The 21,597-nt window shown below is 46.8% G+C and overlaps 1 protein-coding gene across 1 annotated transcript; it reads right to left on the bottom strand.

Annotated features, from left to right (window-relative positions):
* Window positions 1-5,333: 5,333 nt before the first annotated feature.
* Window positions 5,334-21,182, bottom strand: exosc1 (exosome component 1). Its single transcript, XM_038822338.1, has 8 exons — window positions 21,065-21,182; window positions 19,872-19,987; window positions 14,186-14,260; window positions 11,702-11,790; window positions 10,089-10,122; window positions 9,041-9,091; window positions 6,902-6,986; window positions 5,334-5,712 (listed from the first exon to the last, which is right to left on the bottom strand). The coding sequence occupies exons 1-8, from the start codon at window positions 21,090-21,092 to the stop codon at window positions 5,606-5,608; spliced, it is 585 nt and encodes a 194-aa protein (XP_038678266.1). The 5' UTR covers window positions 21,093-21,182; the 3' UTR covers window positions 5,334-5,605.
* Between the last annotated feature and the right edge of the window lie 415 nt (window positions 21,183-21,597).

Raw genomic sequence — 21,597 nt, 5'->3', positions numbered from 1 at the left:
TTTCCCCCCTCCCCCTCGCTCGCTATCCCCTCCCCTCGCTATCCCCCCCCCCCCGCCCTCGCTATCCCCCGCCCCTCGCTACCCCCCCCCCTCCCCTCGCTATCCCCCGCCCCTCGCCCCCCCCCCCCCCCCTCGCTACCCCGCCCCCGCTACCCCTCCCCTCGCTATCCCCCTCCCCTCGCTACCCCCCTCCCCTCGCTACCCCCCGGCCCTCGCTACCCCTCCCCTCGCTACCCCCCTCCCCTCGCTACCCCCCTCCCCTCGCTACCCCCCTCCCCTCGCTATCCCCCTCCCCTCGCTATCCCCCGCCCCTCGCTACCCCCCTCCCCTCGCTACCCCCCTCCCCTCGCTACCCCCCTCCCCTCGCTATCCCCCTCCCCTCGCTATCCCCCGCCCCTCGCTATCCCCCTCCCCTCGCTATCCCCCGCCCCTCGCTACCCCCCTCCCCTCGCTACCCTCCTCCCCTCGCTATCCCCCGCCCCTCGCTATCCCCCTCCCCTCGCTATCCCCCTCCCCTCGCTATCCCCCTCCCCTCGCTATCCCCCGCCCCTCGCTATCCCCTCCCCTCGCTATCCCCCTCCCCTCGCTATCCCCCTCCCCTCGCTACCCCCCGCCCCTCGCTATCCCCTCCCCTCGCTATCCCCCGCCCCTCGCTATCCCCCGCCCCTCGCTACCCCCTCCCCTCGCTATCCCCCGCCCCTCGCTATCCCCCTCCCCTCGCTATCCCCTCCCCTCGCTACCCCCCGCCCCTCGCTATCCCCTCCCCTCGCTATCCCCCGCCCCTCGCTATCCCCCTCCCCTCGCTATCCCCCGCCCCTCGCTACCCTCCTCCCCTCGCTATCCCCCTCCCCTCGCTATCCCCCTCCCCTCGCTATCCCCCTCCCCTCGCTATCCCCCTCCCCTCGCTATCCCCCTCCCCTCGCTATCCCCCTCCCCTCGCTACCCCCCTCCCCTCGCCACCCCCTCCCCTCGCTATCCCCCGCCCCTCGCTACCCCCCGCCCCTCGCTATCCCCCCTCCCCTCGCTACCCCCCCCTCCCCTCGCTACCCCCCTCCCCTCGCTACCCCCCTCCCCTCGCCACCCCCTCCCCTCGCTATCCCCCGCCCCTGGCTACCCCCCTCCCCTCGCTACCCCCCTCCCCTCGCTACCCCCCTCCCCTCGCTACCCCCCTCCCCTGGCTATCCCCCGCCCCTGGCTATCCCCCGCCCCTGGCTATCCCCGCCCCTCGCTATCCCCCGCCCCTCGCTATCCCCCGCCCCTCGCTATCCCCCGCCCCTCGCTATCCCCCGCCCCTCGCTATCCCCCGCCCCTCGCTATCCCCCGCCACTTTCTGAATGCCTCAAGGCGATGCAAAGGCTCTGTTGGCGATGCAAACAAAATGGGGGATTATGGGGACACCATGTTATGGAGACCCCCGTCTCGTTTCCCTTTGTAATTAGAAATACCTCAAGCTTGCATTATTGGTGTGGGCCTTATACAACTGTCGTATCCAAGACACAAACTTGGGCCGCAACCCAAACTTCTCCAAGACCGCAAAAAGATACCCTGTCGCATGTCATCTCTGCATCTAATGCGACGATTACCTCTGGGTCAAGTCCCTCAGACGGGTAAAGCCCCACATTCAGCAATCGGTGCAAATTAGACGATAATTGCCGGTCTTCAACAAAATCCGTCTGATCTTCCCCGACAACTTGAGGAAAACTTCATTCCGGCCTCCGTGCTGACATTTTGGCCAATATCTTGGCATCCACATGAAGTAGAGAAATAGGGTGGTACGACTCACACTCCGTGGGGTCCTTATCCTTTTCTAATAGCAGTGAGATTGATACTTGTCCCATGTTACCGAGCCCTCAAAACACCCCCGCTAATAACTGCACCAGCTGTCACACAAACATCTTGTGAAACTCCACCGGAAATCCCTCTGGCCCCATCCCCCACTTCACTCCCGTTCAGTAGCTAAGATCTAACTATTAGTGAGGTTGCCCCTGGCCAGAGCCCACACCCAAAGGTCAAAGAAAAGAGGCAACCCCTCCCCACAGTTCCAAAGGAATAATGGAAACCAAAGGCATTTACACTTCTCAACCTTCCATCTTGGGCCATATATTATCCACATTTCTGCCTTAATCATTACTCCCAAATTCTTTGCCCCCACCCCCAATATATATACATCCAATACAGAACAAGTAGCTGAACTTTCATTGACTTTATTTTCCCAACACACTCCTCAACCAACATAAATTTCAATTTGTCCAAAATTAGGCTATCGCTTCGTGCCCTGCATCAAACACTGTTCACCCATTACTCTCATCGCATCTCCTGATGCCATACCCTCCAAAAGCTCCTTCACTGCCTCGCTCCATCTTTGCTCCTTGCACCAGCTTTACAGCGACAATTTGCACTTACATAGCAACTTTAATGTAGAGAAAACATCCTGGAGTGTTTCATAGGAGTGTCAATTTGACACCAAGCTGAAGAGGATATTAGTATAGGTGGCTAAAACCTTGGCCACCTATGTACGCTTTAAGGACCATCTTAAAAGAAGAGCGGGGTGGAAAGGAGGAAGGGAATTCTTTTGGGCCTACGAATCTGGCCTCCTGTGCACTCTTCACAGCTACACCAGCCTTCGTACAGCATCCCAGTCACAGGAACCTCCTGCACAAACCACCTTCCTTCCTGCATTTGAAGGTTACCTTCTTTTCACTCACTCCTTTCACCATCTCCTGTGTGAAATGCGTTGGGACATTCTGTTACATTAAAAGGGTTCCTGATCTCCAGCACAGGGACAGAGTTCCAAACAGAGATGGAGAGAAGCTTGGGCTTTTCAGCCTTTTGAAAGGAGGTAACCGAGAGGTGACCATACCGAGGTATTAAAGATACACAGCACCATTCAACCTGAGACACTGGTTCAAATTAAAGAGTATCAAGGTGGACACAGGTCCAAACAAGGGTCATATGAAATGGACATCAACAAATCAGTTAACATTTGTTGACATGCACAAAGTCTCAGTAGGTGGCACTTTCACCTCTGAGTCAGAAGGTTGAGAACAGGGCAGCACGGTTGGCGCAGTGGGTTAGCCCTGTTGCCCCACGGCGCCGAGGTCCAAGGTTCGATCCCGGCTCTGGGTCACTGTCCGCGTGGAGTTTGCACATTCTCCCCTGTGTCTGCGTGAGTTTCGCCCCCACAACCCAAAGATGTGCAGGATAGGTGGATTGGCTATGCTAAATTGGAAAAAAATGAATTGGGTGCACTAAATTTATATTAAAAATAAAAGGTTGAGAACTCCAGCTGAAGTCCAACTTAAGAGGCCGGAGCAAAAAAATCCAGGTTCGCCCAATGCGAGGACCGAGGGAGCGAGCACAGCATTTTATTTCAGAGGTTTGCCTTCTCAGGTGAATGTTAAAAGGTCCCATGGTGCGATTCCCAACGGCAGGGGAGATCTCACAAATGTCCTGACCGATATTTAGCCCACTATAACATCACCAAATTATCTCAGTGTTGTGTGTGGCATCTTGCTCCCTGTATTTTCCTACAACAGTCAATGTATTTCATAAAAGTGTTTTTTTTTCTGCTTCTAACTATCTGGAGGTTGTAATAGAAGCTTTAAATTGCACGTCTTTTCCTTTAGCTTCACAAACTGAGCGTTACCCACACGCCGAACTCCTCTGATAATTTCAGTTTCAGTATATTTATCAGCAGTCTGTTCGGATTTTTTTCCGATGAAGGAGCCAGAATATAACAAATGACCTTCATTATAGATTACCTTCTGAAATGGAGGTTCAAGCAATTCTCCCTCAGCATAAATAATAGCTGTGAAATTAAAACTTCCAGTGCTTATCCTGGATCATGTGGCATATATTTCTATTCAGCAAATTAAGAAACTGAAGAATGGCAGCACGGTAACACAAGTGGATGGCACTGTGGCTTCACAGTGCCAGGATCCCAGGCTCGATTCCCTGCTGGGTCACTGTCTGTGCGGAGTATGCACGTTCACCCCATTGTCATGATATGCAGGCGCACACACACACAAACATAATGATATACAGATAAGCAGCTAATGGACACAGAGAACAGGACATGACCAATAAACAGGCAGGACACTCAGGGGTGGGATCTGACTATAAAAGACACGAGGCACTCACGCTCCGCCTCTTTCCACTGATGAACATCTAGAGAGTCAGTTAAGGGTGTTGTTACAATCTCACACCTCCATCACGTAGCTAAGAGCTAGTCTGGTTCAGTCAGACAGAGTAACCACACTTAAGTTAGCAGAGAGTCGAACTCACAGAGAACTGTGCTAACTGTGCTATTAGTTCAATAAACCTGATTGAACTAACTTCAATGTCTGGGGTATCTTTCTGATCTAAACTGCATCCAGTTACAGCCAGTGTCAGACCAGTGTACCTAACACAACACCCTGTGTGTGCGTGGGTTTCCTCCGGGTGCTCCGGTTTCCTCCCACAGTCCAAAGACTTGCAGGTTAGGTGGATTGGCCGTGATAAATTGCCCTTAGTGTCCAAAAAGATTAGGAGGGGTTATTGGGTTACAGAGATAGGGTGGAAGTGAGGGTTTAAGTGGTCGGTGCAGACTCGATGGGCTGAATGGCCTCCTTCTGCACTGTATGTGCTATGTTCTAATGTAAGATTTTCATTTCATTTCATTTAAAACAGCGCACACACAAACTATGATCAATGATAGCACCAACTCCCAAGGTGAAGTGTAACAGGATGAGTTTTCTGACTTAGGCTAATGCTCTGGGAACACGGGTTCAAATTCTACCTACGGCAGCTGATGGGAATTTAAATTCAATTAATAAATCTGGAATTGAAATTTACTCTCAGCAATGGTCAGCACAAAATCATCACTGATTGTGGTAAAGGTCCATCGGCGTCAGTAACATCCTTTCGGGCAGGAAATCTGCTGAGCTCACACGATCGGGCCTCCATGTGACTCCAGACCCGCAGCAATATGGTTGACTCTTGAACTGAACATTTCAGAGGGCAGTTAGGTACGGGCAACAAATGCTGGTTTTGCCAGGGGCGCCCACAACCCATGAAAGAATAAAGAAGGTTTGATTCCCACATAGTAGGTGATTAGGGCCATGCTGAGCAAAGGTTGTGGCAGGTTCCTGGCGTGAGGAGAACCAACATAAACACAGCCTGAAAGACTCTGTGCCTGAGCTGTATCAGTCTCTCCTGGCGGATGGTTACTCGAGGTGCTGAAAAGATGTCCAGAAGCAGCTCATATACCTGCATTCCACAGCAGTCAAGATGTGATGCCACGGGGAACATGGATGCAAGAGGGAGACAGACATTACTTGAAAATGACAAACTGGTTAAAATCTAAAGATATTTTATTTAAAATGAAAACTCTATAACGACACTTGGTACGGCAGGTTGTGTGAAATAGCAGACCAAAAAACCGTGACATTATCTCCAGTGCCAGTCCCCAGCTGGATTCAGTTCAGTCCTTTGTGCAACCAACTACAGGAACAGAATGTCAAACAATAACCTTAATACAAACTGGCTTCATTAACAGGCTTCACAGAAGTGAGGGGCATCATTCAAGGGCAGAGAAACCGGCTCTTGACGTCGTTGGTGACAGGATTCAGGTGTGGAGGAACTCAGGCTGCACACGAGCCACTTTCCGGAACTCTTTCCCATGGGATTTGGGGCACTGCATCTCACACCAGCTGATGGGAACCATCTGTGCACCTAAGAGAGGGAAAAGACTATATTTTTAAATATGCAGCGATGTGGATCAATGCCGACACAGAGGTTTAGAATTTAATCTCCTTTGCTTTAAGTTTGATCCAATTCATGACTCATTTCACCCTTCCCATTTGACTTTGATAAATAAAGATTTCACTTTCTGCTAGGTTGGATTCTCTCACTAATTCAGCCAGTGATTAGACATAGAACATACAGTGCAGGAGGCAGCCATTCGGCCCATCGAGTCTGCACCGACCCACTGATGCCCTCACTTCCAACCCTATCCCCGTAACCCCTCCTAACCTATTTTGGTCACTAAGGGCAATTTATCATGGCCAATCCACCTAACCTGCACATCTTTGGATTGTGGGAGGAAACCGGAGCACCCGGAGGAAACCCATGCAGACACGGGGAGAACGTGCAGACTCCACACAGACAGTGACCCAGCAGGGAATCGAACCTGGGATCCTGGCGCAGTGAAGCCACAGTGCTGTCCACTTGTGCTACCATGCTGCCCCATTATTCGAGTATGACCAGCTTTCCATCTCTACCTTACATAAATTCGACCTCAGCTATCTATATTTTTGCTGTTCATATCCTAACTTGCACAGAATCGCATTCACCCATCACCCCTGTGCTCGTTTTCTTTAGTACCAAAACACCATAAATTTTAAAACTCTTACTCTTGATCTTAAATTCCTCTTTGGCCCTGCCCCTTCCTATCTCCGTAACCAACTCCTCACCTGCAACTCGCCAAGGTAACAGCGCTGCTCCAATTCTAGCCTCTTTGCACTTGATTTTCAATACTCCACGATTGGCGGCCATGACCTCAACTGCTTCGACAATGAGCTCTGGACATTCACCCCGAAATCTCGCCTCCTCTTTACCTCTGGATTTCCACTGCCCTTTGTGTGACAAAGTTCTTCCTGACTTCATCCCCAAATGGCCTAGTTCTAATTCTAAAGTCTTGCCCCTTTTGTTCTGAACACCTCCCTGCCCCCTTACCAAAGGAAATAGTTTCTCTGTCAACTCCTTTACTCATGTATAACACCTCGATTAGCCCACTCATCAACCTTCTGTACTAGAGGGAATACAAGCATAGTTAAGTCTGTGTATCCTGTCCTCCGGAAGGTAAGAGTTTGATGAACTTCAGAAATACTTCAAAAATGAGAACGAGTTAGGATGCACTTACCTGCTTCACTGTGTGCGACTACCACACCGAGTTCATTCTCTGCAGTCGTCAGTAGATAGTTAGACTGAGCGTCACCTAAAGAGATCTAGGAGGACATGTTAAGGATAAAAATGCAAGTTGTCCAGTCTAATCATTAGAATGACAAGATGAGTAACGAGTGCGTTTAAAATAAAACGAGAGGCATTGAACAAAATCAAACAGAACGGAGGGTTCTGGATGGATTTTTAATCAATCTTGGGTTGAGGGAGCTGAGGCAGATGACTGGCGGATAGCGAATGCAAGTCCTATATTTAAGTAGAGAAGTAGAGGGTAAGAACATGTCCAGGGAATTACAGTCCAAGGAATCACAGCTGATCTGTGGGAGGAAAAATAATGGAATCCGTCCTGATAGATACTAGCAATGAGAAATATATTAACTAATAGTCAGCATGGATTTAATAAAGGGAAAATCTTCCTTGACCAACGTTATTGAATTTTTTGAGAAGGTAACAGAGGGAGCAGCACGTCAGCACAGCGGTTAGCACAGTTGCTTCACAGCTCCAGGGTCCCAGGTTCGATTCCCGGCTTGGGTCACTGTCTGTGCGGAGTCTGCATGTTCTCCCCGTGTCTGCGTGGGTTTCCTCCGGGTGCTCCAGTTTCCTCCCACAGTCCAAAGATGTTCAGATTAGGTGGATTGTCCATGCTAAATTGCCCTGAGTGCCCAAAGTGGTTGAGTGGGGTTACGGGGATAGGGTGGAGGCGTGGGGTGCTCTTTCCAAGGGCTGGTGCAGACTTGATGGGCCGAATGGCCTCCTTCTACACTGTAAATTCTATGAGCAGGCACTAATAATGCAGCAGATGAGTGGATGTAATTTATCTGGATTTTTAAAAGGCTTTTGATAGGATGTCCCATAGTAGACTAATGAATAAGAGACAATAGAAACTGTGTGTAGAAGATTTACAAGGAAGTCTGTGGATATATATAACAGGAAACGACTGACAGGCTGCATCTGTTTTCTTTTGAAAAAGCCGGAGGGATGACGTAGAGATTTTTTAAATTATGAAAACCTTTGATAGAGAATGGATAGAGAGAGAGAGAATGTTACATCTTGCGGAAAGAGTATAGCCACAGGCCAACAATATAAGATGGTTATCAAGAAATCCCTATGGAGAATTCAGAAGAAATCTCTTTGCCCAAAGAACAGAAGGAATGTGAAGCGAATCACATCTCCCCACTGTTTTTTCCAGAGGTAGTTGGCTGCTGGGAGTATCATATTAAAAATAGATCCTGCCCTTGCCCAGTGTTCACATGTGTTTCCCAGCAGGGCCGGCTGGTAGATACCAAGGAATAGGAGCCCACAGGCCAAGTTAAGTTCCCGTTCTATGTTGAGGTGCTCCATCTCAAATTAGACAATAGGGAACAGACGCTAGTACCTTTCTGGTCTGTACAGCTCAGATTCTGGCTGGATAAGGAAGCTGAGCAATAACTTCCATTAGGCTGCTGATATCCTTGTTCTTGGTTCAAAGGCAGAGACTGAGGAACAAACATTCTAGGCACTGTCTGATTCAAGATACTGCCTTGGATACAAATGGGCCACTGTCTGTCTCTTTCTATGTAGCAACTTATTGTTTCGAAAACATTTCAACATGGCATAGATAATGAACTCAAGTGACTTGTTTTAAAAAAAAAAAATTTAGAGTGCCCAATTATTATTTTTTTCCAATTAAGGGGCAATTTAGTGTGGCCAATTCACCTACCCTGCACATCCCTGGGCTGTGGGAGTGAAATCCAGGCAGACACAGGTGAATGTGCAAACTCCACACAGTGATATGGGGCCGGGATCGAACCCGGGTCCTCAGTGCCGTGGGCAGCAGTGCTAACCACTGCACCACCATGTCGCCACAAGTAACTGTTGTTACGGAGGCCAAGTATATTGGCCCGTGACATCTTGGGAGCTTTACGCTCTTCGTCAAGCACTACTACGGATTTGTTAACAACTGCACCAATGTCTTATTCCAAAGGGGAGAACCTCTGACAATGCAGCATTCCCTCGGTGCTGGAGTGGACAGTAAACATGCATTGCCATATGCAATTCCTCGACCAAATATTCCGAGATGCAGCTCATAATCAGATTTCAAATAACAACATGTAAAGGATACCACTTTCGCTAAAACAATGTCCCCGGGTCTGAAGCATTTGTAGACTTCTATCTGAAAATAATTGACAGTAAATTTACAATAAGAAAAACAATCCTTGACACAGCACCCGAGGATGCTCCAAACTGCCTCACAACCAATGAAATACCTTCAAAGTGTAGACATTGTTAGATGCAACACCGTGGGGCATTTTACTTTGTGAAAGAAGCTATTTAAATGCCAGATAATATGTTGACAAGCATGGTTTCGAATGCGTGCAGAGAAAGATCCTGCAAACATCAATTGAAATAACTGACTAGTTAATCTGCTCTTCAGGTGATGTTGGGTAGGACAGCAGAAGAATTGTACAAATAATGCCATGGCACCTTTTATATTTGCTCAGTAACATCATGTCACCGGACAAGTAATTCAGGAGACACAAATCTGGAGACACAAATTCAAATCCCAGTATTTAAATTCAATTAAAACTTTGGAATACAAGCCTCCTGTCAGTAACGGAGATCAAGTAATCATCAGATTCTTGTAAAACCCATTTGTTCACCAATGTCCTTTAAGGAGGGAAACTTGCTGCCTCTTCCCAGTCTGTCCCATCTATCACTCTGAAATGGCCCAGCAAGACACTCAGGTAGAGGCAATTAGTGCTCACATTAACTCCCGCCAGTGACACCCACACCTCATGAATGAATTTTTAAAAGGCAGATCTATTCCGGGGGAACTGTGCTGCCCCCCTCAGTACGGGAATGGCCAATCAGCTCAAACTCTTTGCGTGTACTCAAACACACAACATCCTGGCCCAGAGGCAAGTGTGCCACGAATTGCAACAAGTTGCCAGCTTGTTCCCCGAGAGTCAAATCCCGAATTCATTGTCAGCCAAATTCAGTCGGAGACCAACGGGTAAGATTGAGTCATGGTGTCAAAAATTTAGAAAGAATGACTCCTGTGACCATTTTAGTTTCCATCACAAACATATAAACGTAACGCTGGAGAGGGCACTGATAGAGGGAGTACGTGACCTTTCTCCAAAAGCAGTGAAGAGAAAGACGGTGCATACCTTGTCCTTTTCTGTTGCTCGAATATCTTCTCTTCTGCATAAAATAATGTAAAGTTATGATTTGTGATCGAGTCCACCTCTCTGGAAAACATTTTCCTGTCCTTAAAATATTCAAAGTTTTAGTTTTCTAGTATTTAATACTTTGAGGGAGTGATACATGCTGGAATTGGTGAAGCTATCATAAGTCTGCTCTCTAGCAAATAAGAACATATAGACATGGACAGAGTAGCATAGTGTTACAGTACTGGAATCCAAGGGCTTGGCCCAGAGACATGAGCTCAAAACCCACCACAGTAGCTGGTGAATTTAAATTCAGTTAATTGAATAAAACCTGTTATAAAAAGCTCTTATGCATCATCAGTGCAAACCATGAAATTACTCAATCATCATATAAATGCAACAGGTTCACTTACATAGAACATACAATGCAGAAGGCGACCATTTGGCCCATCAAGTCTGCACTGACTCACTTCCACCCTATCCGTAACCCAATAACCCCTCCTAACCTTTTTTGGACACTAAGGGCAATTTAGCATGGCCAATCCACCTAACCTGCACATCTTTGGACTGCATTTAAGTCCTTTAGAGAAGGAAATCTGCTGTCCTTATCTGTCCTAGTCTATACCTGACTCTAGATCCACAACAATGTGGTTGACTCTGAATTACCTCTGAAATGGCTGAGTAATTCACTCAATTGCATTCAAAAAGGTGGTTCACCGCCATTATCTATGGGCAATGAAGGTTGGATAACAATTAGAGACTTTACCAATGTGCCAACATTCTGGAGATGAATGAAAAAGTAGCGACTCAGACCACAGACTGAAGATGTGCGAGATTATAACATGGTGCTAATTTTGTCCAGTGTGCAGAGAATACCTCCAAAACTGTGAAAGAAAGTGGAATGAATGCAGTCCTTCGTCAGCACATGCAGCACTGCCATTTTTTGGTCTAATTAGCTTTTATTTCAGGGTTCTTGGGAGGATCCAGTCTCACGCCTGCCTGTTATTCTGCAGCATCACTCCTTACTAATCTTTCCATGTTGCAAATCCTGGAGCATCAATTTAATCCTGACCTTGTTGTGTTTGATGCCTATTCATTTTTACAGAAACCATTATTAAAAGGTATTCCTGAAGCAGAATCCTGGCTGTCTTTGATCACCAAAACCAGAGCAATGTTAGTGGCAGTGTATCAGAGAGCTCTATAATACAAATCTCTGCACAACAGTCTCACTAAAGAGAGTTAATTGTTGTGCTGAAATGAACACGCCAGATAATGAGGGGCTATGGTGAAGTATTCTAAAATTGTGGAGTAAAATCCGCCAACTTTTAATGCCCCCTAAATGCAGACAACGACTTGTGCATCTATGTCATTGCGCAACAATTCCAAGACCTCTCCTCCTTGCTTCTGAACAGCCAGTTGGCTGCAGATTGGCAACAGCTTAACCACTTACTTGCCTCAAGTTGTGCCAAACAACTAAAACCAGAGTAGGGAAGGGGCAAAAGGAGGACAAGGTACCTGATTGAGTCATTGTTGGTGGGAAGTTGTAAAGCAGATTTATAGACTAGGCTCATGCTCTCCTGCCAGAGTGCAGAGCCAGTTTGCATTATTATTACCTGAGGGTTCCTCGAAAAGTCCCTTTCAGTGGAGTGGATCGTACGTATAGAATATGGACTTTAGCAAACCGAGGGTTAATACTGGTCACCTGTTTATAAAAAGAAAAGTGTCCATTTATATTCATATTAAATGTGATACAAAACACTTGAGGCGCGGCAAACAATGTCTAGTTGTGATATGGAGGCTATGGGGGGGGGGGGGGGGGGGGGGGAATAGAGAGCAAAAACTCATTATTCTATTTCCAGACATGCTACAATGATAGTGATCGGAGAGATTGACTGTCAGCTAAGTTAATTTTAAAACCTTTAAGGCTTTAAACTGTGCACATCTCAATCTTAACACACGGACCAATCCTGTCAGTACAAGTGAGCAACAGTTTGCCACGTAATCTAGCACAGGGTAAAAGGTCCTCCCGCCAACCCCCCTCCCCATTTTCAGGATGTAGGCATTGCTGGACATCCCCAATAGTCTTTGGGAAGGTGCAAGTGAGCCGCCTTCTTGAACTGCTGCAGTCCCATGCGGTGAAGATGCTCGCAGGACTGTTTGGGAGGCAGATTCAGGATTTTGACCCAGCAACAATGAAGAAAAAGCAAAACAGTTTCCATCAGATCTTGTGCAACTTGGGAGTGCAACATATTGGTGGTGGTAGTGTTCTCATGCACCTGCTATTTTCTAGGTGGGACAGGTCACAGTTGGTCGAATCTTTGCAGTGCATCTTGTAGATGGCACACTCTGTTGCTACTGTGCTCTGGTGGTGGAGAGGATCCAACTCTTCAGCCAAGGTGGAATTTAAGGGATGCGAAAGGGATTAAGAAATGGCTGTTAGCCAACCTCTGATGGGGTGGAGGGCTGAGTTATGCAATGGCTCTCGTGGCATCGAGTTAAGATTGGAAAGAAACTAATCACTCTTTTACTTCCAACTAGAATTGGTGTGAATGTGGACAAGGCACAACATCAAGCGACTCGTCCAAGGATCATACAGCGCTGGAGGCCATTCATCCCATTCTGCCTGTGCTGGCCCTTTGAAAGAGTGTTCTTCCTGTGTCTGCGTGGGTTTCCTCCGGATGCTCCAGTTTCCTTCCACAGTCCAAAAATGTGTAGGTTAGGTGGATTGGCCATGCTATATTGCCCCTTAGTGTCCAAAAAGGTTAGGTGGGGTTACAGGGATAGGGTGGAGGTGGGGGTAGGGGGCGGGATTCTCCCATTCGGTGGCAGAGTGTCCACGCCGTCGGAAACGCCGGTGCGTTTCACGATGGCGTGAACGGGTCGCTGGGAGTACTGATTCTGGCCCCTACAGTTCACGTTGCTCCAGCCTCCCATTCCGGCGCGAACTGTGAGCCACGGGATCCACGCGTGTACAGTGGCGCCGGCACCAACACGCGTATGCGCGGTGGCCTCCCTCAACGTGCTGGCCCCGACGCAATATGGCGCGGGAGTTCAGGGGCCGGCGCGTAGGAAAATAGGCCCGGGGAGCGAGAGACCAGCCCGCCGATTGGTGGGCCCCGGTCGCGGGCCTGGCCCCATCGGAGGCCCCCCCCCCGCCCCGGGTCAGAGCCCCCCCCTGCGTGGGGTCGCGCCCCCACCCCCCACAGGCCGCCCCCTCGACCCTGCGCGCAGAATTCCCGCCGGCTGTGACCAGGTGCGGACAGAGGTGCGGACGGCGCCAGTGGGACTCTGCCTTTTTAGAGCGGCCGTTCGGCCCATGCGAGCCAGAGAATCGGCGGCCTGGCCACGTACAGTGGACCGCGACCAGCGTCAATTCTCCACAGGGAATCGCGTGCTGGCGTCGGGGCGGCGTGGCCCGGTTGCGGGGATTGTCTGGCCCGGCCGGGGCTGGGAGAATCCTGCCCAGGGTGCTCTTTCCAACAGCCAGTGCAGACTCGATGGTCCAAATGGCCTTCTTCTGCACTGTAAATTCTACAATTCTATCGAATTAGTACCACTTAACCTACTGTTTCTTCATAGCTCTGAAAATATTTCCTTTTCAAGTATTTATCCAATTCCTTTACATATGTTACTACCAAATCTGCTTCTCCCACATTTTTAGGGAGTGCTTCCTGAATCACAGCACTCACTGCATAGAAAAAGGATGTACTGGTGGTTAAATACTTGGAATTTTAAATTAATACGTATAATAATAATCTTTATTGTTACAAGTAGACATACATTAACACTGCAATGAAGTTACTGTGAAAAGCTCCAGTCGCCACATTCCGGCACCTGTTCAGGCACACAGGGAGAATTCAGAATGTCCAAATTACCTAACAGCACGTCTTTCAGGACTCGTGGGAGGAAACTGGAGCACCCGGAGAAAACCCACGCAGACACAGGGAGAACGTGCAGACTCCACACAGACAGTGACCCACGCCGGGAATTGAACCTGGGACCCTGGAGCTGTGAAGCAACAGCTAATCATTGTGCTACCGTGCTGCCCTGTTTGGTTCTACTGAGGGCCGCAGAGAAAAGGTTTGAAACCATCTTACCTTACATGTCACAACAACACCGACTTCTGGCAGGAGTTGGGGTTCTGTGTCTCGAACCACTGATACGAGTGGCACCTGGGAATAACAGCTCAGAGTTATCACAGAAACAGATCGTTCAGTCCAACTGGTGTCTCTGCTCCACACAAATCTCCCTTCACTCTCCTTCAGTTAACCTGATCCGCATGTTCCTTTTTCCCTCTTGTACTTGTCCAGGTTCCCCTCAAAGGTATCCTATTCCCGAGGGATTTCCTCTTAAGCTCCGATCCCAAGCTCAAGGACTTGAATTTATAAATGCACCTTTCACAACCCCAGGATACCCCAAAGTGCTTTACAACCAATTAAACACTTTTAAATTGGAATTGCTGTTGTAATGTAGACAACGCATTATGAGCACATCTACAGCACAACCAGATAAGCTGTTTTTAACGACTTGGGCAAAGCAATACATTGGTCAGAATTCCCCTGCTCTTATTCAAAAGATGCCATGGGCTCTTTAACACCCATAAAGGAAGACAACGGAGACTCAATTTAACATCTTGTACGAAAGATGTCACTATCAAGGTTTAGTACAAGCATGAGGATATTGGATATCTAAGACTGTGAAAATGGCCACCAAAACCTGCAAATTATCAGGCTACAGGCATTTAAATTGTGGTCAGTATTCAATTGTGTGGCCAATGCAGAGTTAAACATGGATCTCAATGAGGATACTTTGCAGCCACCGGTGAAGTTTAAACATCTCACTGTTTAAGGGTGACCCAGCATTTGAAGAATATGGGATCTCTACAGTGGCGTGCAGAGGGGGGGGCCGACGGTGCATTGGCCCCGGGCATCCATTGGATGGGGGCATCCAATCAGAGAAGGAAAAAAAAAAAAAATTTTTTTTAAAAATTTTTTTTTTTTTAAATTTAGATTACCAAATTATTTTTTTCAATTAAGGGGCAATTTAGCGTGGCCAATTCACCTACTCTGCACATTTTTTGGGTTGTGGGGGCGAAACCAACGCAGACACGGGGAGAATGTGCAAACTCCACACGGACATTGACCCAGAGCCGGGATCGAACCTGGGACCTCAGTTCCGTGAGGCGGTTGTGCTAACCACTAGGCCACCATGCTGCCCCAGAGAAGGAAATAAGATAGTAATTTTAAAATTTCAGCGGTGATAAATCAATTTTTGGAGGCTCACCACACTGCAGAGGCAGTTGTTAGCCTTTTATTCCTTTAACATGGTGTACCCTTTCTGTCTATAGAAAATGGTCCTTCTCCCCATCCCCCCCACACGCATGCGCATAATGTACGTGGTGCAACCATCAAAAGCAACAAGCAGACGTGGCTGTTCGTTCCTGCGTTTCCTCGAGTCATAACTCGTCTTTTCTTCAGCTTTTTGTGCATCTAGATTAGTTCTTTTACCTACTCAGGTCAGTGAATAGCTCTAGAACAGGTGCAACTACGGTTTTTATAGGTTTTTTGGCGATATTTAATGAAATATTTACGTGGGATGTAGTAAGAGTGAAGCCTGGATGATCAGAGGACTGCTATGGCATTTAATCTCGGAATAGGAGACATTTATTCCTTAACATGCTAATATTCAAATACAGATACCACTAATTTGCAAGTCTATGATATAAATTGCACAAAATTATCAGTGGAGAATCAGTGTGAAATAATTTGATACGAAGGAACAAAGAAATGAAATATGGTTTATCCATCTGCAACTGACCGATTGTTTACCATTTTCTTCCCATTTTCTCATGCGTATTACGGTTTTTGAGATAGAAAATGAAATGTTACGAGTATTTCGTGTACAACCGAGTGGAGCACAGAACAGGAAAAAAAAGAGGGCCAGAGTCGAAGAAGAGTCACATCAAAGAGGGGCATTAGATGCATGGATAAAAAGAAGTAAAGAAGAAGTAGGAGAACCTGGAGAAGTAAAAGATGATGTGGGTGCAGAGAAGGATTTTTCTGATACGGATTCAGCTCGGTCAGAACATAAAGCTCTCTCTCCTCAGTCTCGTTGTCAGGATGATGATCCATGTGAAGAAAATAAAGAAGATATTTGCATATTTTTGCAAAGAAGCGATTTTGGCTGTTTGAAGAAACCGATTCCAGATCATTTGAAGATGACAATATTACAACATGGCCCTGAAAGATATCAGAATAAAAGTGGTCCATTTGCTGAGAAGGATGGGAGATCATTTTCCAAACAGTGGTTTGATAAAGTTTCCACAAACGGAGAAATTGTGGAGAGAAAATGGTTGTTATACTCTCCATATCGGAAAGCATGCTACTGTTTTGTTTGCTTTTTGTTTTCAAAGGAGCATTTGTTGTCTGTGTCAAACTTTGGAAAGGAAGACGGTTTCTCCACTTGGAGAAAATTAAATCCAACAATACCTGACCATGAGAAAAGCCCTTCTTATAGAGCTCACATGAGGGAATACCTGAACCTTGTAGTTCGACTCCATAATTCAACTACGATAGATGCTGAACTTCAACAGCAAATGTCTGCTGAAAAGAAAAGATGGAAAGCTATAACTGAACGGATTGTCGAGGTTATATCCTTTCTGGCAAAACAGAATCTGGCCTATCGTGGACATTGAGGAGAAGGAATATCTGGGTTATCAGAGCCAGGGGAGACAGTCAGTGAAAATACAGGAAACTTTCTAGCAACAATCAGACTTTTGGCCAAATATGATGACATCTTAGCAAAACACTTGCAGAGAGGGAAAGAGAAACCAAAAAGTGTCACCTACTTGTCCAACAGAATTCAAAACGAAATAATCAATCTTCTTGGTGAAACTGTCAAGAAAAATATAATTTCCGAAATTAAGGACGCAAAATATTTTAGCATAATGCTGGATTCAACTCCAGATATTGCCCATGAAGATCAGGTTTCTGAAATTCTGCGTTACGTTCATATTGATGAAAACAGAAAAGTAGAAATAAAGGAGACATTTCTGGGATTTTTTCAAGTCAACAAGAAAGATGCAGTCAGCCTGGTAAATAAAATTCAGGAAAAATTGGAAGAAGACAAAATTTCCATGAATGACTGTCGTGGTCAAGCATATGATAACGCAGCAGTTATGGCTGGAGTGAGAGGAGGTGTTCAACAAAAAATTCTTGAAGTTAACCCAAAAGCTGTGTTTGTGAACTGCGAGAACCACAGCCTCAATTTGTCCTGTGTCCATGCAAGTGAGGTGCAACCTGTTGTTGTTACATTTTTTGGCATTCTAGAAAAACTCTACTTTTTTTTCGTCATCTACTTCTCGTTGGGAAGTGTTAAAATCATTTGTCACTCGGACTGTGAAAAGACAGTGTGACACAAGATGGAGTTCCAGCCATGATGCTGTGCAAGTAATCCACGAAGAGTGTGACAACGTTATTGCAAGCCTTCAACACCTGCTGGAAGGAGAATTTTCAAGGGAAACTAAATCTGATGCAGGATCGCTACTGAACTCTATTCAACAGTTCCCGTTTATAGCTTTATTACATTTTTGTTACTCAGTTTTATCATCAGTGGATAAAGTCTCAAAACGTTTGCAGGATCCGAAAATGGGGTTCCATGAAGCTTCTTGTGATCTGAGAGGACTTATTCATATCTTGAGTTTGAAGAATGACGAAATTATCCACAATGCAATAGATTTAGCCAATGAATATTGTCAAAATTGGGGAATACCAATTGCACGAACAAGGAGAAGAAGAATAATGCCTGGAGAGTCAGCAAGAGATAGTGGACTGACGGCACAAGAAGAAATGAATAAAGTAATGGTAGAGATTGTGAACAGATTAAAAACTGAAATTGAAGACCGCAGTGTCCGTCTTCAAAGACTCAGTGACCGATTTTCTTTTCTTCTGAACTTGAATTCAGGAGTGATTGAAGATGAACAAGAAAGAGAGAAATTAAAAAAGGAATGTTCAGACTTTGCAAATTATTATGACAATGATGTGGTTTCAATTCAGTTATATGACAAAATTATTGATTTTGTGATGCTCCTTTGAGCTGGAGGGAATAGAGTTCCCCCTGATCCTAAAGATGCTCTGGAGCCTTTACTGCAGTATGGGAGGGATGTCTTTCCGACGCTGTGTGTTTCATACAGATTACTGCTTACAATCGCATTTTCAGTCGCAAGCTGTGAAAGGTCATTTTCAAAACTGAAATTAATAAAAACATATCTGAGGTCTTCTATGTCACAGGAGCGACTGACCAACCTGGCTTTAATAAGCATTGAAAAAGAATTTCTCACAGCTGATGTAAAAAGTGAAGTAGTTCAGGTGTTTTGTGACAGGAGGTATCATTTGGGGAAAAGAACTTAATAAATTTGATTGATTTATATTAAAATCGAATAAAGCGTTTATTTCATGTTTCATCTGTGTTTATATATTCAAAATGTTTTCCTTTCTCATAATATTTCTCAGTATATTAGGCCTTATACTTGAGTCTTTGGGGCATACAATCAAGATTTGCCCCGGGCATCACCAGACCTCTGCACGCCACTGGATCTCTAGACTCCCATATTCCTCAAAGGAGGTTATTTATCATCACACACTTGCCCTGGATATTTGAAAAGCAATATCCCAATCACTCACGCTATCAGACGCAAAGATTAGATACTGATTCAAGTTAAATGCCATAATTATAAAAAAGGAATTTCTAACTTCTTCTTAGTTAATACTTTAGTTGGGGTAGTCACCAAGTCATCAAAGGAAAATATTTGAGCTCAAGTTGGGGCAGAGGTAAGAGTGAATGGCAATTGTCAACTGGTATGGTACCGTGGCTGTGGGGACCCCAGACAAAGTGTTAACCCTGCAATCATGTGACAAACTAATTTTCAGGAACTCTAGTTTAAAACATCTTGAACAAAGCAAATCCAGAGAGAAACAACTAAACCATCATTGTTAAAAGTCTCCCAATGCAGCCAAAGTACTGTACTTGTTCCAGTTTCCATGTCTCCTGAGAACCAGCTCCCTGGCTATTCATCTACAAGAGGCAACACAGTTTTATGAGTCCTTTGTTTCTAAAAGACCTTCACACCAACTCTTTCTTAAAAAATAAATTTAGAGTGCCTAATTCTTTATTTTCCCCAATTAAGGGGCAATTTAGCGTGGCCAATCCACCTACCCTGCACATCTTGGAGACCCACGCAGACACAGGGATGATGTGATCCGGGGTCGGGATCGAACCCGGGTTCTCGGCGTTGTGAGGCTGCAGTGCTAACCACTGCCACCATGCCACCCTAACACACCAACTCAAGTATTAACTTAATCACGACAATATCAGGCCTCCACAAGCTATAAATTACATCTTTATAATTACACCTTTAGAATTATAATTAAACTCATCTGTATTTAATCTTAGCGCGTGATAGTGTAAGTGAGACGAGTGATTGAGATATTGTGTTTCAAACATCTGGGGCTATTGTACAATATTAACCTTTATTTATAAAAATCACCAAAAACCCTGCTGCTTGCATTTATCTTTGAATTAGACAAAAATCACTCAGAGGGCAAGGAAATACAAACAACTTACATGCAATCATCCCAATTACAGACTGGCAGAGGTTACACAAATTCTGTCAATAAGAGCCTGGATTATTTTTTCCCAAAGTCTCTGGAGTGGGACTTGAAACTACAACCCACCAAGCCCTGGCTCAAACCTTATCTGTGGCATCAATGACTGTGCCTTGCTTACCATTCCATTGTCATTTTCTTTCACCACATATCCAGCTAAAGATGCAAAAATGTATCCGTGTCTGGAGTACGTGCCATTACCAGGAGTGCCGTCCTCTATGTTGCACAATCTCTCCCCTGTAGACATGCAACAGAATATTGACAAATTAAGCTATATACATGCAGGATGATTATAATTTTTTTAAAATTACATTTATCAGAGTCCTAAAGTGCTTCACAACAAATTTAATATATCTGAAGTCTAGTCACTGTTTTAAGGAAAAGAATATAGGGACAGCCTCTTTTGTACAGCAAACAGTAATGTGACATGGACCACACAACCAGCTTTAGAGATGTTGGTTGAGGAATAACTATTGGCAGGTCACCTCGAGAGAACGCCGCTACTCGACTTTGAAATAGTGCTCTGGAATCTTTTATGTTCACCCGAGGGGTGAACCTTCAATGTCACATTCAAGAGGACACATCCTACAGTGGAGCACTCCCCCAGTAGGACACAATGTCATCCCAAATTATGCACTCCAATGTCATCACCCATGAGACCCGTTCACAGATTAAAAGCAGTTACGGTCCTCCAAAGCCAAGGCATTTCTGGGCTTTGCTGCTCAGCAATCACCGTATCATCCAGAAAATTACAGATTCGGGCTCGTTTGATCAAGAATGATGACGTTTTGCAAGCATATGGGGGTAGACCATTTGGGACTGAGATGAGGAGAAATTTCTTCACCCAGAGAGTGGTCCGTCTGTGGAATCTGTTACCACAGGAAGCAGTTAGATATAGCACTGGGGGCGAAGGGGATCAAAGGAAGTAGAGGGAAAGTGGGATTAGGTTGTTGAGTTAGAGGATCAGCCATGATGAGAATGGCGGGCTAGGCTGGAGGGGCTGAATGGCCTCCTCCTATTCTCTATGTTCCCCTGAGCTGAGCCAGCGCTGTGCTGATGTTGACGGGGCCGTTGTGGCTGTTTAATTGCTGCCTCAGTGCCGGCTCCCCGGTCCAGGCCAGGCTGCGGGGGCCCGGCTCCGGAGGGGGACCCGGGCTCAGGCCCCGCTCAGATTTCGGTGGTTGAGGCCCGCGGCCCCGCTCAGACCCCGGTGGTTCAGGCCCCCGGCCCCGCTCAGACCCCGGTGGTTCAGGCCTTCGGTCCCCAGCCCCGGTGGTTCAGGCCCCCGGCCCCGCTCGGACCCAGGCCCCGTACCCGGAATGCACAGCTTCACCGGCGCCATCACAGCTTCGCGGAGCCCGGACGCCGCCCCGCCATTGGCTGCGCCGCGCACCGGCAGTACGGAGCGATCCCATTGGCTGCGGGCCGTTGCTAGGGCTGTGATGCGGAAGGGGGCGGGGCTTACCCTGGCTGCTCGGTGCTGCCGCCTGTTGAAGGTGTGGGAGCAGCGCAGCGGAAAACCCAGAGCAACAGCACAGTGACAGAGCAACAGCACCCAGAGCAACACATCCCAGAGCAACACATCCCAGAGCAACACATCCCAGAGCAACAGCACCCAGGGCAACACATCCCAGAGCAACAGCACCCAGAGCAACAGCACCCAGGGCAACACATCCCAGAGCAACAGCACCCAGAGCAATACACCCCAGAGCAACAGCACAGTGACAGAGCAACAGCACCCAGAGCAACAGCACCCAGAGCAACAGCACCCAGAGCAACACATCCCAGAGCAACAGTACCCAGAGCAACAGCACAGTGACAGAGCAACAGCACCCAGAGCAACAGCA

The sequence above is a fragment of the Scyliorhinus canicula genome, chromosome 16, assembly GCF_902713615.1.
Source record: "Scyliorhinus canicula chromosome 16, sScyCan1.1, whole genome shotgun sequence".
Lineage (NCBI taxonomy): Eukaryota > Metazoa > Chordata > Chondrichthyes > Carcharhiniformes > Scyliorhinidae > Scyliorhinus > Scyliorhinus canicula.
This window is presented reverse-complemented; position numbering and strand designations above follow the sequence as displayed.